This window comes from Apodemus sylvaticus, chromosome 21 (genome assembly GCF_947179515.1).
Source record: "Apodemus sylvaticus chromosome 21, mApoSyl1.1, whole genome shotgun sequence".
Classification (NCBI taxonomy): Eukaryota; Metazoa; Chordata; class Mammalia; order Rodentia; family Muridae; genus Apodemus; species Apodemus sylvaticus.
The window spans coordinates 45,870,953-45,887,058 of record NC_067492.1 but is presented as its reverse complement, the minus strand read 5'-3'; the positions used below and the strand labels follow the sequence as shown (position 1 = coordinate 45,887,058).

At 53.7% G+C, this 16,106-nt stretch overlaps 3 protein-coding genes across 3 annotated transcripts; 1 reads left to right on the top strand and 2 right to left on the bottom strand.

Moving 5' to 3' along the window:
* Nucleotides 1-64: 64 nt before the first annotated feature.
* On the bottom strand, nt 65-3,557 carry Thsd8 (thrombospondin type 1 domain containing 8). Its single transcript, XM_052166383.1, has 3 exons — nt 3,267-3,557; nt 1,366-1,855; nt 65-211 (listed from the first exon to the last, which is right to left on the bottom strand). Exons 1-2 carry the CDS (start codon nt 3,415-3,417, stop codon nt 1,665-1,667), a joined length of 342 nt encoding a protein of 113 aa, XP_052022343.1. The 5' UTR covers nt 3,418-3,557; the 3' UTR covers nt 65-211; nt 1,366-1,664.
* A 67-nt stretch (nt 3,558-3,624) lies between these two features.
* Prdx2 (peroxiredoxin 2) lies at nt 3,625-8,649 on the top strand. The gene is made up of 6 exons (XM_052166382.1): nt 3,625-3,738; nt 4,219-4,323; nt 4,416-4,569; nt 5,280-5,402; nt 5,625-5,755; nt 8,328-8,649. Exons 2-6 carry the CDS (start codon nt 4,221-4,223, stop codon nt 8,411-8,413), a joined length of 597 nt encoding a protein of 198 aa, XP_052022342.1. The 5' UTR covers nt 3,625-3,738; nt 4,219-4,220; the 3' UTR covers nt 8,414-8,649.
* Nucleotides 8,650-11,191: 2,542 nt separating this feature from the next.
* On the bottom strand, nt 11,192-14,205 carry Junb (JunB proto-oncogene, AP-1 transcription factor subunit). The gene has a single exon (XM_052166880.1). The coding sequence runs from the start codon at nt 12,711-12,713 to the stop codon at nt 11,679-11,681; it is 1,035 nt and encodes a 344-aa protein (XP_052022840.1). The 5' UTR covers nt 12,714-14,205; the 3' UTR covers nt 11,192-11,678.
* Nucleotides 14,206-16,106: the final 1,901 nt, after the last annotated feature.

Below are 16,106 nucleotides of genomic sequence, written 5' to 3'. Positions count from 1 at the left end.
CAATCGGCTCGCAGGACCCGCCCCCGACGCGCCCTCCCGCGTGGTCGTTTACGCATGCGCTGCCGTCGTCGCCGCCGCCGCCGCCGCCGCCGTGCTCTCTCCTGGGAGTTGTAGTCTTCCAGGACTTCCAAGGGCGTGGTTTGTATTCGAGGGTGGGCAGGGTCACTTTGCAAGTTCCGCCCCGTGGCTGCTGGAACCTGGCCCTCAGTGACTAATACAAATAGAAATAAAGAGGAAATTAAGCTGTAGTTAAGTAAATTGTTTCTTTCTTTCTTTAGAGACAACGAATAAAGCCCAGGCTGGCCACTTGAAGTCGCTATGTAGCCTAGGATGACCTTCTATTCATTATCCTCCTGCCTGCACCTCCCATGCTGGAATTATCAGCCAGCACTCAGCTGAATTTTTTGGAGGTTTACAAGATCAAATATCATTGCACAGGCGGAGCACTGGTCTCACCGGGTCCCGGTCTCCTAATACCTGCCATTCAGGTTTGTGCTAGCCATCTGTCTCTGTCTCTCCACCATTCCCCACCCCACTCCCACCTCCACCCCCACAAGAGTCTCACTGTGTCACTGTAGCTGACCCAGAACTTGCTACATAATAGCCTTGAACTCAGAGATACACTTATCTTCCCTCCCCGCCACACTGCACAGATCCTATGCTCCTAGTACCCAGCATCCCGCATTCCACAAGGCTTAGACCTTCTGACTCATTTCCCAAATCCCCTGTTAATGGCTCTCCAGGACACTGCTGCCTCCAGGACCTTATCGCCTTTCTGAAGGAAAGCCTTCTGTTTCGCTCATTGTTGGAGATGCCAGGCCCCAGTCCTGTTTAGGGTCTGCACCCATCCTACAGGCATCTCCCCTCCCTTCCCGCACTCCTCCACTCTCCTCCAGCTATTCCTTATCTCAGGGAGGCTCCCATCTCTCACACCCCATGGCCACTCCAACCACACTCTATTGTTTTCTTGGTCAATGAGACACACACCTATTGGTGTGGGATCTTGTTTCTTATCAAAGTCATGGTCTGTTCTCTGAGTCCCTTTCCTCTATCACATACCTCTTCTGTGCCACCAGTTTCAACCCTTTCCTTTTTTTTTTTTTTTTTTTTTTTTTTTTTAGTAAAAATAGGGTCTCATGTAGCATTAAATGGCCTTGACCTTGCTATATAGCTTGGGTTGATCTTGAACTCTTGATTCTCCTGCCTCAGGAGTGCCTGAGCCACAGGCCAGAACCTCCAACAGGGCTTATTCCCACCAGCCTTTCCTGCTTTCTCCCATGGTTGTCAGAAAAGCTCCTGTGTCTCAAGTCAGATGTCTGCTCCTCTACCAGCCTGAAGCTTCAGACTTTGAGCGCCAGTACTTACCTCAAACCAGCCACCACCTCAATCCCTTCTCCTCCTCTTCCAGTTTTCTTTCTTTTTTTGTTTGTTTGTTTTTGTTTTCCAAGACAGGGTTTATCTGTGCAGCCATAGGTGTCCTGGAACTCATTCCGGAGACCAGGCTGGCCTCAAACCCAGAGATCTGCCTGTCTCTGCCTCCCAAGTGCTCAGATTAAAGGGCTACACCACCATGATTCAAATGTCCCTGCCTACTCTTGGATCTGCCAGCCAGTCCTGACTGGCTTTTCTGTGCCTCCTCTACTCCTCACCTCTGCTGAGGGCCTCTAGTTGCAGTCTATTGGGTTGCAAGATGGACAATCCTGTTGCTGGCACGGCCTCAACTGAACCAGGTTCTCGCGGTCCATGAACACAGGGACTGGTGCTGTGCCCAACACCTGGCGGCTGCGTTCCTGTTTCCCCAGATTGCAGTAGCAAATCCACTTTCCCCACGGGCCTAGGACTGAGTCTTCCACTACTGGAGATGGAGGGTGGACGTGAAAACCCAACTGGGGAATGAACCACTGGCTGTACAAGGGACTTATCCGGGGAGGGACAAAGATAAGGAACCTAATTATAACAGCTGTTATTTTTAAGACTTTGCTGCCTCTGTGCAGTGATTTAGGAAGAGCAAATCACCCTTTCAAACTGACACAAGTGACCTGCCCACAGCTGCAAATTGACACCTCTAATCTCTGCCAGCCTGCTCAGTTGGGAGTATTCACTCCCTGTCCTTTATACCCGACATCCAACCCAACGTCACTCTTGTCTTCAGGGACTTAATCATGGGCCTACCTAGCAGGCCCAGTGCCACCTGACCAGCAGGACTGACAGATGTTAAGGTAAATGGTATAATTGACATAATGAATGCACTTAAACCCCCCTGGTGCTGAGCTAACTTGTAGCGACAAAGTAATCTTTATCCTCAGAAGAAGCTACAGCTTTCTTTTTTTCTTAAGGTAGTGCTAGAGAACCACACTGACCTGAACCTTTACAAGACCCTTCCCTTTCCTTCCTTTCTTTAAAAAAACAACAACAAAACAAAAACAACAATAGAGTCTCACGTACCCCAAGCTAGCCTCCAATTCCTTGGGTAGCCAAAGATGACTTTGAATTTCAGGCCCCTACTCCTCCCAGATGCTAGGATTACAGATGTGTACTGTACCGTGGATTATGGGGGGCTGGGTAAGGATTTCCTGCATGCTGGGCCGGTGCAACCCCAACTCCTTGTCAGAATTCTTCACTGATGCTTCCCCATGTACTAGGAACTCACAAGGGCTGGTGCCTCACACCTTCCTCAGCAGATCTTTGCCAAGTGGCAACCCCCTTTCCCTAGTCTTCCCTGAGGCCTTGTGGCCTTCGAACTTGCTGTTCCCTTTTTCTGGGACATTGTCTCACAATCCTTGGGACTTTAGCTCTGCCAGTCATTCCAGCTGTATTGGTTGTTACCATCTCCACCGCACCTTCTCAAGCTGACTGGCCAGTTTCTCTCTCTGTCTCCACCCTTCTAGAACTATGTTTATAGGTTGTTTATTAGACAGGCAGAGTTTAATACAATTATCAGACGACCAAGGAAGCTGCAGGACAAGACCTTGAGAACAAAAGGTGGTGAGCTTGGGGCATAGCAGTAAATTTTCAGTAACGTGAAACAGAACTAAACAACAACAACAAAATAATAATAGCTCATAGATGAGAAAGCAACACGTTCAGAGAAAAGTGCCCAATCCCTTGGGACACAGCTATGCTGAGCTGGGCAGAGATCTGAAGTCAGTCACAGAGGGTCTGTTTGTGGGGCTTTGGCCAAGTGAGGCCTTCGGGGACTGGGGTGGGGGGTGGGGTGGGGGTGGACACATTTCCATATCGTCATGCCCGCCCACCTGCTAGTTTACCCTTTTGTCGCTGCAGCCTCAGCAGCTCCCAAGTATCGTCACTTTCACCCTGCTGGCCAAAGTACTGGTAGTCTGGGTTGATCTGAGTAGGGGACACTAGACCTAGGAGCGCTAGGAGAGTCAGCAGTGAAGCCAGGTGGCTCCGGGCCATGCCCGGACTCCAACGGACCCCAGCGCGCCCCGTGGCCAAAGCTCGCGCGGAGCCTCCTGCACCGACAGTCCCCGGCGTCCCTAAGGGCACACCCCACTCAACCCTAGTGCAAGCGTGTGGAGCCGGCCGCCCCCCCACCCCGCAGGCGCATTGGATCCGACCACGGTGCTGCCCCGCCCACCTCCCCCGCGCCCTGCCTGGTGTGGTTTGGGCCACGCATAAAAGGCTCCCAGGCCTAGAGCTCTCTCTCTCGGTTGTGAGATCTCTTTCCTGTCTCTTCTCCTGTCTGGACGTCCGCGTGTCCGGCTCTTGCCCACGCAGGTATGGATGGAAACCCAGAATGCACACAAATGGGAGGAGCCCTACTAGTGTGGTGGGGGCCTCATCATGCAGGAAGCCTTTGTTTTCCGTGCTCAATGGTGGTCGCTTTTGTCCTTGCCTGGGAAACCAAGGCCGGAGCCCTGGCTTGCAGGCTGCATCACCGAGTTTACAGCCCATCGCTCTTAGCTTAGCGGTCTCGTTCTGGAACTAGGGGCTCACGTCCTCCCCCCACCCCCCGCACTCGGTCTGACTCCATTATTTGGGTAGCAGCGGTGACCCCGTCATTCGTGCCCTGTTTAGGGGGGCGGGTATTCAGAAGCCTTGCAGACCTTATACTGGGAGGGTGAAGAAATATGAGCGCTCCTTCCACCTCTCTCGGATTTGGTGTCTAGATTTAGCACCAAAAGTGACCTTGGGAAGGCAAGACAAAGGGTCTTCTGAGGCGCTAATGACCGAGCTCGCGTGGGTCTCTGATTTCAGTCATGGCCTCCGGCAACGCGCACATCGGAAAGCCGGCCCCTGACTTTACGGCCACCGCAGTGGTGGACGGTGCCTTCAAGGAAATCAAGCTTTCGGACTACCGAGGTGAGGCTTCTCGGAGGGGGAGCAGGTTAGGGACGGGGTCTATACGGGAGAGAGGCTAGCACTAACTTCCCTTCCGTTCTCCTCTTCCCTAGGGAAGTACGTAGTCCTCTTTTTCTACCCACTGGACTTCACTTTTGTTTGCCCCACGGAGATCATCGCTTTTAGCGACCATGCCGAGGACTTCCGAAAGCTAGGCTGCGAGGTGCTGGGAGTGTCTGTGGACTCTCAGTTCACCCATCTGGCGTGGTACGGGGCTGCGGGAGGAGGGTTGCAGGGGTCCTGAGGTAGGTGGTGGGGTGGGAGATGCAGAGAGGATGATGGACGGCCCAAACTATAGGGACAAACTGTGTCTTCTGGTTCCTCATCTTATAAAGAATGGAAACAATGACACCAAGCCCGGGTGGTGATGACTGTAATTAGCATTTGGCACTGTTGGAAGGTAAGGGCAGGAGTCTCAGTTCTCTGGAGAAAGGCTGCCTTGCTGTATTTTGCTATTCTCAATGATGTGTTGTGTTCCATACCAGAGCTAGATGATGGTGGGAAGAATTCCCCTATGTGCGCGCACACGCGGACACACACACACACAACACAACACACACACACTCTTTTTTTTCAGAACTAGGAGTCAATTCCAGGTCTCATTCCTGCAAGGCAAATTGGCCCATGCCTACTATTTGGCTAATAACTTTAATACGGGGTCTCTACTGCAAGTTACTGGAGCCCACAGGCACAAATGAAACCTTTTGAAGACGATGCTTTTATCTGGGGCCGTTCTCCTCCCAGCTGCATTGCCATCCCACAGGGTGGGGTGGGCGGGGCACCCCGGCCTTGCTTTAAGTCCTCTATCACTTGTCTCCAGTACCCCGACTCCAGCCCTTATCGCTCTGGAGGCCCATGGGGGAGAATTCTACTATCCTGGGCGTGCTAAGGCCCGGCGCTGTCTCTCTCATCCTCAGGATCAATACCCCACGGAAGGAGGGAGGCTTGGGCCCTCTGAATATCCCTCTGCTTGCTGACGTGACTAGGAGCTTGTCCCAGAATTACGGCGTGCTGAAAAATGATGAGGGCATCGCTTACAGGTACAGCAGGGACCTCAGCCCAGCCGAGGAGCCCCCTCCTCACGGCTAAAGGGGCCACTGTGTCTGGTGTGTGTGTGTGGGGGGGGGGGTGTTTCCTTCCCTGGCGTCCGGGGGTGTGTGTGTTCCGGGACCACTGTGCCTGGTGGGGGGGGGGTGTTCCCTTCCCTGGCCCTGGCAGTAGGTGGTCTCCCAGCTCCTCACTGTGGACCCTCCTGTCTTCAGAGGCCTCTTTATCATCGATGCCAAGGGTGTCCTTCGCCAGATCACAGTCAATGACCTACCTGTGGGACGCTCTGTGGACGAAGCTCTGCGCCTGGTCCAGGCCTTTCAGTACACCGACGAGCACGGGGAAGGTGAGTGGGCACTCACAGATGGAGAGGCTGCCCAGCGCTCTGCCCAGCGTGGATGAGCCGGCTGCCCTAGCTTCTCTGTACGATAGATAGTAAAGCCCCATGCAAGGGCTGAAGAAATGGCTCAGCAGGTAAAAGCACTGGCTGCTCCTTCAGAGGACCAGGGTTGGATTCTTAGCATCTGCAGGGTGGCTCATAAACATCTATAATTCCAGTCTCAGGGGATCTGATGCTCTCTTCTGACCTCCTCCTGCACCAGACATGAACATGGTACACACATAAATATGTATACAGGATGGCTGGAGAGTTGGCTCAGCGGTTGAGGGCACTTGTTCTTGCAAAAGAGCTGGTTCTAGTCCCAGTACCCACATCCACACTCATCACCCCCCCCTGGGGTACCAAGCACACATGGAGCACAGACACATAAAATAAAAAATAATAATAGGGGTCTGGAGAGATGGCTCAGTGGCTAAGAGCACCAACTGCTCTTCTGAAGGTCCTAAGTTCAAATCCCAGTAACCATGTGGTGGCTCACAACCATATGTAACAAGATCTGACTCCCTCTTCTGGAGTGTCTGAAGATAGCTACAGTATACTTTTTTGACACAGGGTTTCTCTGTGTAGCTCTGGCTGTCCTGGAACTCACTCTGCAGACCAGGCTGGCCTCAAACACAGAAATCCACCTGCCTCTGCCTCCCAAGTACTGGGATTACAGGCGTGCGCCACCAACGCCCGGCTCAGTATTCTTAGATATAATAAATAAATACATTTTTAGCCAGGTGGTGGTGAAAAACCAAATCCAAAAAACCAAAAAAAAAAACAAAAAACAAAAAAAACAACCAAAAAAATAAATAAATCTTTAAATAATAATAATAAAAGACAGGTTCTTATGTCCTGATGGTAGAGGTGGTAGGATATGGCATGGTGGCACACACCTTCAAAAACAAAACATACATACATAACAAATATACAAATATATACATGCAAAACATACAAAATTAAAAAAAATAAAGCCCTATATAAAATTCAATTCTCTGCCTGCAGGGCGTGTCTAGGATGGGGGCGGGGATTATTAGTATACAAAGGGAGGAGTGGGAGCTGGCGGAGGTCTACAGAAGGTATTTGAACTTGGAATGCTGGGTCATTCCAACGCTTGGAAGACCAAGGCGGGACAGGATTGAGGCCTATGATATAGAATGAGACCTTTTCTTAAACATCAACAACAAAGACAAAAGAGAAAAGAAAAAAGTGCGATAACAGGCTTATCCACAGATTCCAAGCTGGGAATTTGGCTTAGTAGGTGGAGTGATTGCCTGGTATTCACAGAGCCCTGAGTGCAGCCCCCAGGACAGCATGAAACTGAGCATGCCGGTGCATTCCTGTAATCCCAGCACTTGGGAAGTTTAGGGAGAACGATCAGAGTTTAAGGGTTTAGTGAATTCAGCCTAAACTATATGTGAACCTACCTCAAAAACAAATTTTTTTTGAGAAGTGTCCAAAGAGTCACTCCCAATTTTTCCTCTCTCTCTCTCTCTCTCTCTCTCTCTCTCTCTCTCTGTGTGTGTGTGTGTGTAAGGGAAAGGGTCTCAGTATATATTCACGTTGGCCTGTAGTTAACTATGTAGATCAAATTGGCCTTAAAGAGAGGCCTGCCTGCCTTTACCTCCCCAGTGCTGGGATTAAAGGGAAAAGACGCCATGCCTCTGTCCCCTTTTAAAAACTTCTTTGTGTGAGTGTGTGATTGTGAAATAGCAGACAGTGCTCTTTGACTGAGCTGTGCCTCCAGCCCAGTCAAGTACTTCACCATATGGAAGGGAAACTGACCATAGGTGCAAAGTTGAGTAGGGTCACAGCTAATGAAGAGAGTGAAAGGAGGGGCTGGGCACTGTGACGCAGGCCTGTGACCTCAGCACTTATGAGGTGAGGCAGAGGACCAGGCCAGCCTGGGCTACAGAATGAGACTCTATTTTAAAATAAAAAGGGTAAGGTTGGTGATACATGCCTGAGGTTCCAGCATCTGGGCACCAATGCGTGTTTGAGGCCAACTGTAGGCCAGCCAGAGACCCATTCTAAGAAAGAGAAAGAAAGGAAGGAAGGAAGGAAGGAAGAAAGAAAGAAAGAAAGAAAGAAAGAAAGAAAGAAAGAAAGAAAGAAAGAAAGAAAGAAAGAAAGAAAGAAAGAAATGCTTGTCTGGCTTGCACAGGTCCAAAGCTCAAATTTCAGGACTACAGCACTACAGCATTTGGAGCTGGGCATGGTGATACACTTCAGTTAGGAGGCTGAGATAGGATTACCAAGGGTTCAAGGCCAGCCTGTGCTACAGAGTTAGATTTCCTAAAAAAAAAAAAAAAAAAAAAAAAAAAAAAAAAAAAAAAAGGACAGAAGAAACAAAATGATGTAACAGAAAAATGTCACTTCAAATGGGCCTGAGCAGGGTCTTCTGTCCGCATGCGACCTGTTCGTCTTTTAGCTTCCAGCCTTTTATTGTGCAGCCAGTGCTCTTGAATGAACTGCTTGTCCTCGACCTTGGTGGTGGAGCTGAGCCTCACGTGTTCATCCTTGTGTGTTTTTCTAGTCTGTCCTGCTGGCTGGAAGCCCGGCAGTGACACCATCAAGCCCAATGTGGATGACAGCAAAGAATACTTCTCCAAACACAACTGAGACGGGGAAACCTCGGTGGTGAGCCTGAATCTTGGATTTCACCTGTGCTCCGGCCTGGATGTCCTGTGCTGGCCCCAGAAAATGCTAGATCTTCCTTCACGCTCTGAAGGGGCTGGAGGGTAGGCCAAGGCTTTCTCATTACCCACCCGGAATCTAGTGAATAGTGACCCTGCCCGGAGCACACCCAGCTGGGCCTACGTCTATAGTAAACCAATAAAGTATTAGGGACGTTGTAAGTCTGTGTTGATGTGTGTTTTAGTAGTTGACGTTCTTCCCTTTTTACACTCTGGCTTGTGCAACTGACTCTGTAATTACTTCTTTTCACCACAAGGTGGAGGCATTACCGTATTCACTCCATGGCCTGAGCATGGTGGGTCACAGTGAAACCAAACACTAGGGCTGGAGGGGATCCTTTAGGAGGAGTACTTGCTGCTTCTGCTGAAGACCCAGGTTGCCTTCCCAGAACTTAAATAGTTGCTTACAGCCTTCCTTAACGCCAGTTCCAACCCCCTCATCTGGTCCTCCAGCACCAGGAGTGCACATGAATATGAGCAGAACATGCAAAGACATGAAATAAATACTTCTTAAAAAAATAGTGGTGGGCAGTTTACTTCTGGATTCTGGCTCTGTGGACTAGTGCCCTTATCTTGCCACTAACTGTATAGAATGGTATTTAACAGCTGGGATCTCCGCTGGGTTTTCACATTGGATGGGAATAAAAACTAAGGTCAAATTGCCGTATGTGAACCTCTAGGTTCTGACATTTTTGTCTGGTACTCGGCACATGAGCGTGAGACCAGTGTGGGAGTTGCTGAGAACGGCCGCTATCACTGAGCTGAATGCACTTGGGTAGCTTTTCTTTCTGAGTTTCACTTTCATTTCACAAAACAAGGATGATCTGGTCATTAGTTTTACTTTATGTTTTGACACAAGAGTCCCCACACTGTAGCTCCTTCAGCCCCAGCTTATTCTGAGGTCCTGGGTCCTGCTGTTGCTGATACCTTCTGGGTGTCATTCATCGGATTCTTTCCGCTCTTTTCCCCTCTGCTAGGGATGGATGGAATGGTCTGTTGAATGACATGTAAGTCCTCTGCCACAGAGCCCCACACCTAGCTTTCTCTTGGAATTTAACGTGTTCTCAAAGCTCCTGGTTGGGCCTCCCTTGAAGTCATACTGCGGTTCGTTCCATTCGGGCACACTCTTAGGGTTCTTCAGATAGCCTTGCTTTGGCTACAAGAACTATGGGCGAGCATTCCCGTCCCCAACCTGTTCAGGGTCTCTACACTGGCAAGTCTGTTGGAAGGCTGACAAGGCATAGATGAACTTGCCTCCCTTGCCCAGAGGGAGGCACATTTTGAACGGATATTCCTCTTCTTAGCTCTCATCACTGTATTCGAATCATGTTTGCTTTCATTACACAACAACAACAAAGGGTGGTGTTTTGTGAGTGCGAGGATGCAGCGCCTATGGATGCCAGAAGAGGGCATTGCATCCCCCGAAACTCAGGGGGGGGGGGTGTGAGCGTTCTAAGGTGTGTTTAGGCAAAGAAGCATACTTGTATGATCTGAAATACATACCCTTAACTGCTAAGCCATACCTTCAGCTTCTTTTTTCTTTTAAAAGATGTGTGTGTGTGTGTGTGTGTGTGCGCGCGCACGCGAGTGGCGCGTATGTGCTCGCAGGCATGTGAAGGTAAATGGTTTTTCCTCCTGGATCCAGGAATCAAACTTAGGTAATGGTGGCAAGCATCTAAGCATCTTGACTCGCTGACCATCCCATCTCACCTACTACCCTTATCTGGTCTGCGCTATGGTCCGAGTTGTCTGAGGTCTTTTTGTTTGAGGTCAGGTTATGTTTGTTTTGAGAAAAGGCCTTACTATGTAGCCTAGACAGGCTTGAGGCCCATTCCCTTTACAACCGAAGTATTCCTCGGCTTCACCTGAATGCTACGGTTTTCTTTGCGCTGGGGTCTTCCAGCTTCAAGGTCACCCAGATCCCACCAAGCACCAGCAGCTTTGAACCTCCACCTCAGCTGCTGAGGAGCGAGCTGTGGCGACGCCCAGCTGCCCAAACAACTGCCCGGACAGGACCAGACCTGGCAGTCTCCGGCTTCTGGCCTGGCACACGGGAGGGGGACACTGGCGGGCGGGCGCCGCCCTTCCTGGCGGGAGTTGCCCCGACGGCGTCTGCAACTACAGGGAGGCTGCAGTTACTCTCCGCCAGAGTCGGTCAAATGGAGGGGGCGTGGGCGCGGCGGGCTTCGGCGCCAGTCTGTTGAAAGCCGCTCGGACGGTTCTCAGGGCTCGGGAGAGCACAGCCCTCCCGCCGCGGGCGCCCTGGACCGGGGCCTGGGGCTTTCCGCACCCAGAAAGCCGCCTGCCCGGGAAAATCCCGGCCCCCTTCCCGGCGCCGCGGTCCTGCCCGGCAGAGCGGGGGGAGGGGATTCCCGGAATCTGCCCGGAGACCGCGCTGGCGTCACTGAGCTGAATAGGCCCATATATGGGCAGCGCTTCCGCAACGTCAGCGGGGAAAGCCCCGGCGCACTCGGCTGGGCGGGGCCCTGCTTGCACATTCCGCGTTTTGTCCTGGGTAGCCTGTTCCCCGCCACTGCCCGCCTGCGCAGCGTCTGGTGCCAGGACTCAGGGGATGGGAGGTCTGGGCGCTTGTACTGGACCTTATGATGCCCGAAAGGAGCGAGCTACAAACAGCACCGGGCTTGGGGCAGCCCAATCTTCTCCCTCCATCCGCCCAGCTTGGAAGAAAAAGAGACCACAGAAATTAATAAAGACAATTTTTTTTTTACTTAAATAGATTCAATAAAAAGTCAAACACACACACACAAACACATCTTAAAATAGACTTTAGACACGAAGTGCGTGTTTCTTCTCCACAGTACTGTGCAGAGGGGGAGGGCAGGGGGCGGAGGTCCCTCCCTAGTATCCCCGCAGGCTGAGTACCAGGCGGCGGGGCCAGCTCCGCCGCGACAGCCCCCTTCTCCCCTCCCTGTTAAATACACAAATATATTATATTCAATATGAATTCAGTCTCTTTCCAGAAAAAAAAAAAACATACAAAATACGCTTGAAGGGGGCCATGTAAACCTCGAGGTGGAAGGACTGGGCGCGGGCGGGCGGGCCGGAGTCCAGTGTGTGAGCTGCGCCCCAGGCCTCTGGGCGGGTGCCCATCGCCTGCCCCCCTCACCCCAGTGGGGGGCGGGCGCCCAGCCTTCAAGGCTGGGGGTGTCCGTGTGGAGCAAGGGAGGCTCTCAGAAGGCGTGTCCCTTGACCCCTAGCAGCAACTGGCAGCCGTTGCTGACGTGGGTCATGACCTTCTGCTTGAGCTGCGCCACTTGCTCCCGCAGGAGGCCGGCAGTACTCGACAGCCCCGCGTTCTCAGCCTTGAGTGTCTTCACCTTGTCCTCCAGGCGCGCGATGCGCTCCAGCTTCCGCTTCCGGCACTTGGTGGCCGCCAGCCTGTTCCGCAGCCGCTTTCGCTCCACTTTGATGCGCTCCTGGTCTTCCATGTTGATGGGGGACACGGGCGGCGAGGCGTCGCGGCTGCGTGCCTCCGGGACGGTCTGCGGTTCCTCTTTAAAGGCGGAAGCGCCGCGACTCAAGCCCAGCTGCGCCGGGTGGCCGCCCGCAAAGGGTGGTGCGTGTGGGAGGTAGCTGATGGTGGCCGTCGGGTATGAGCTCCCAGTCCCGACGGCGGTCCCGGAGCCTCCGGAGGGTGCAGAGGCTGGGGAGTAACTGCTGAGGTTGGTGTAGACCGGAGGCGGCTCCGGACCAGCATAGACGCCACCTGGCCCGGCCTGGGGACCCCCGCTGGCGCCCAGGGACACGTTGGGGGGCGTCACGTGGTTCATCTTGTGCAGGTCGTCCAGGGCTTTAACAAAACCGTCCGCAAAGCCCTCCTGCTCCTCGGTGACGCCGCCCCCTGTACCTCCACCGCTGCCACCCCCACGGGGGTAAAAGTACTGTCCCGGAGGCGTGGGCGTCGTCGTGATCACGCCGTTGCTGTTGGGGACGATCAAGCGCTCCAGTTCCGTAGAGGCTAGCTTCAGAGATGCGCCTGTGTCTGATCCCTGACCCGAAAAGTAGCTTCCTGCCCCACTGCCCTCTGGGCCTGGACCCCGCGCCCCAGGACCCTTGAGACCCCGATAGGGATCCGCCAGGTTGAGGGCCAAGGTTGGTTTCAGGAGTTTGTAGTCGTGTAGAGACAGACTGCCTGGGCTCCGACCGTATCCCGCTGCTGCGTATGAGTCGTCGTGATAGAAAGGCTGTTCCATTTTCGTGCACATCCGGGCGGCCTGGGCGATCTGGGAAAGGTCCCCCTGAAGGGCCGCCCCGGGCCTCGCTGCGGCGAGCGGCGAGCTGTCCTCCGCTGTGGCGGGACCCGGTGTCCGGTCGCGCGTCCTCGGGAGCTGGAGACGGTCGGCAGCGGCCAGTTGGCAGCTGTGCGTAAAAGCGCTGCCGGGCTTCCGGAGCTTTTCTCTTCCTCCGTGGTGCGCCTGCTTTCTCGGCGTCGCTTCCCTTAATTCCCCGCTCCCTGCAGGATCCAAAGCTAGCCTGGCCACCCTCAAGGTCCCCAGTGCTCGGCCCCAGCCCCAAGCTTTTATACTGATTTGTCAGCTGCGGAAGTGCACTCCGATTGGCCGACGCGGGAGCCAGGCCCCCGCGGCCCCCTCCTAGAGCGTGGGGAAGGGGAGGAGGCGGCTCGCGTCACTGTCAGGAAGCGCGTGTCCTTGTAAACAGCGGCCACGAGCCGGGTGGCTCTGCGCGGCTGCAGGGGGAGGGGCTGTGGAGACAGACGTACAAGCCAAGGGATGTTGAGGGGCCGAGGCGCATAGGGGTTAGGTCTGCGGGAGTACAACCGGGTGGTTATATGAGATCTCGGCACACTACAGGTGGAGATGGGGTGCCTCAGGATATACCCGGAAAGGTCTCGCGGAACCCAGAGTAGCTGTGGCTTGTGAACTGATAATAAACCAGAATACCCCAGAAAACAGGGAAGGTACAAAGCGGGGGGCAATTGTTAACATTTGACCTAGGAATTAACCAGAGGTTCCGGGTACGAAGTGTTTAAAGAACTGGAATTGTCACAGGTGGGAGGAAACGGTCAGGAAACAGGGCTCAGGTATCTATTGTACAAGAAATGGGTAGGGGCTCCAGAGTCCATAGATGAGTCTGAGGGTTCTCCCACAGGAAAAGGGAAGGAATTTGGGGGAGGTCAGTTTAGAAACGCAGAAGGTGAACAAGGGTCCTGGAGCGCTGACGTAAGAGGAGTAGAAGACAGCTAGCAAAGGTTGGGGTCACTGTGGTTATTTGAAGAACTCTGTTGACGGAGAGTTAAAATGGCCAGGACATAGCTTCCTTCCGAGCTGTGAAGGAGGCTGGCTATCTGAGATCGGCCTTAGAAGATGACTCGGTGGATCCCAGAGACAAGGGACTTGTACGAATGAGGCTGGACCTTGTAAGTGGTCTCTAGGCACTGACTTACCCTGTACCTCAGCCCAAGGCCCTCCCTTAGTCACTCTGGGCTCGCCCGATATCCTGTCAGCTTTTGGAGGGCCGACGGGGCGGGATAGTTGGGGTGCGGTCGCCCAACCCCACTCCCTTCCTTAGAAACAGGCTAGGGAAAGAGAGCCGAGGCAGGAAGTGTGGCAACAGCCCCGAGGGAGAAAGAGCCCGGCCCTGTCTCGTCATTGTGAGCCTAGGGGATGGATGGTGCGCCCTACCCTGGGCCTGCCAAATTCTGCACCCGGGAAGAGGAGCCCCAGCCAGAGACCCCAGGGAAGTCACAACCTAGCTACAGACGCCTCTAGTCATAGTCTGCTCTCCCCCATCTAGAAATGGTTCAGCCTGCAACCATGGGCGATTACTAAGCCTGGCAGCCGAGGACTGTTCCATTGGCCTGCTGGAGGGGGGCATGCAGCCTGGGAGCGGGGCCTCGTCACCAAGGCAACAGGCTGGAGTCCGCGAATTGGATTGGGGGCGGGGCACCCCCTGAATCTCTCTCCCCAGCATCCATATTAGGGCACAGGAAGAGGTGGGCCCAGTGCAGTCTTGGGGCGGCAAACTAGGAGCCAGGAACCCGAGGTAGCTGCCAGGTCCCAGGGCGCGCCCGGGCCCCGGACGGCTAGTCCGGACCAGCCTCCACCGCCACCCCCGGGCTCCCCGCCCCCCTCCCGGCGGCCTGACCCAGCCCCTCAGAACAGCTCTGGGGCTGAGTCCTGTCCCGCCCCGCCAGGTCGAACCCAGCCTGGCAGGTCCCCGCCTGCCCGAGGGCCTGGGTCGGACTTTGCCCCCGGCCCCGTCGGGCGCGGAGGGGGCGGGATAATGCTTTCAGGCACCCCTGGCGCCTGGGCAGGCTGGTACAGAACTGCCTCCTCCCCTGGGTATGCGCCCTTCCCTTCTACCAGAAGGTCTAGGGTCCCCATTCCCTACCAGTCTGAATACTCTTCTCCCACCTCAGTCGGGGTGGGCTACCTTCCACTACACAGAATACCTAAGGGAAGGGAGCCTCCCTGATCTGAGGACCTTCTTCCCACCCAAGCTAAAGGGCAAAATTCGCAAAGCAAGAAAATGGAAAAACCCAAAGCCCCTTCTCCAGGAATGGGAAGGTAGAGGTTTAAATAGCAGGCCTTCCAGTTAGGTAGGTGGGACTTCAAGTAGTGCAGGAGCCTCCAGAGAGAGAGGGTGAGAGTCTCTTCCTCTTTCTCAGGTCTCTGGCAAGATACAGGAGGGCTCTTCGGAGAGAAGCTGAAGGACAAGGGTAGAGTGGCAGAATCAGAGCTTACCTAGTGTTCCACAGAGAAGGAAATCGAAAGAGCAAAAGAAAAACAGCTCTGAAGGACACGGGGGAAGTCCAGTAGACTAGGGGTATTGGAGAGGAAGGAGCTGGGGACATCCCAGTCTTTGAAGGATCCTTGTGACCCTTAAGTCCTCCCTCCCATCTTACCCTTGTGTGAAGAGCTCCCCTCCCCCACTATAGTCTCAAGGGAGATTCCAGAAGCCGCTGAGTCTGCGGGCATGCTGCCAGGCCTGTGTCTCCTGCCCATGCTAATAACCGCAGCTGACATGTGGCCTTGCCTGAGGGGGTGCTGGCCGCAGCGTTGGGGCCAGGGCAGGATGGAGGGCAACGTGTTGGGAAGCCAACCTGCCTGTCCCACTGGGCAGGAGGCCACACTGACTCACCCATGCCACAGCTGAAGCAGGCCAGGCCAAAGCCATGTCCTGGAGAAAGGCCAGGTTTGCCCAAAGAGGGTCGAAGCGAAGACGAGAGTGGGAGGCTGGGACAGAAAGGCAGGACAGGAGGAGACACCCAGAGACAGATGGGGCCAGGTTAGTCTCGTGCAGACATGGAGACTGGGAGATACTTAAGACAGGCAGACAGACTGTCTGAGAAATAGTAATTATTATTTTAATAGCTAACACTTAGATGGTTCTTACCATGGGCCAGACACTGTTCTAAAGTGGCTTATATAAAGTCAGTCATTGGCCACTTCCAATGATCCGGGCAGTTGCACGCTATGTGAATTTTCACTGAACAAATGAGAAACTGAGGCACAGGAAACGGCCTTTAATAATGTCTCAGAGCTGAAAGCACTAGAATCGTTACATAGTCTGCTGGCTGTCTCGGAACACTACTAGGTTGTAGTGTTGATGGGCATTTATGTGGAACCAGCCACATA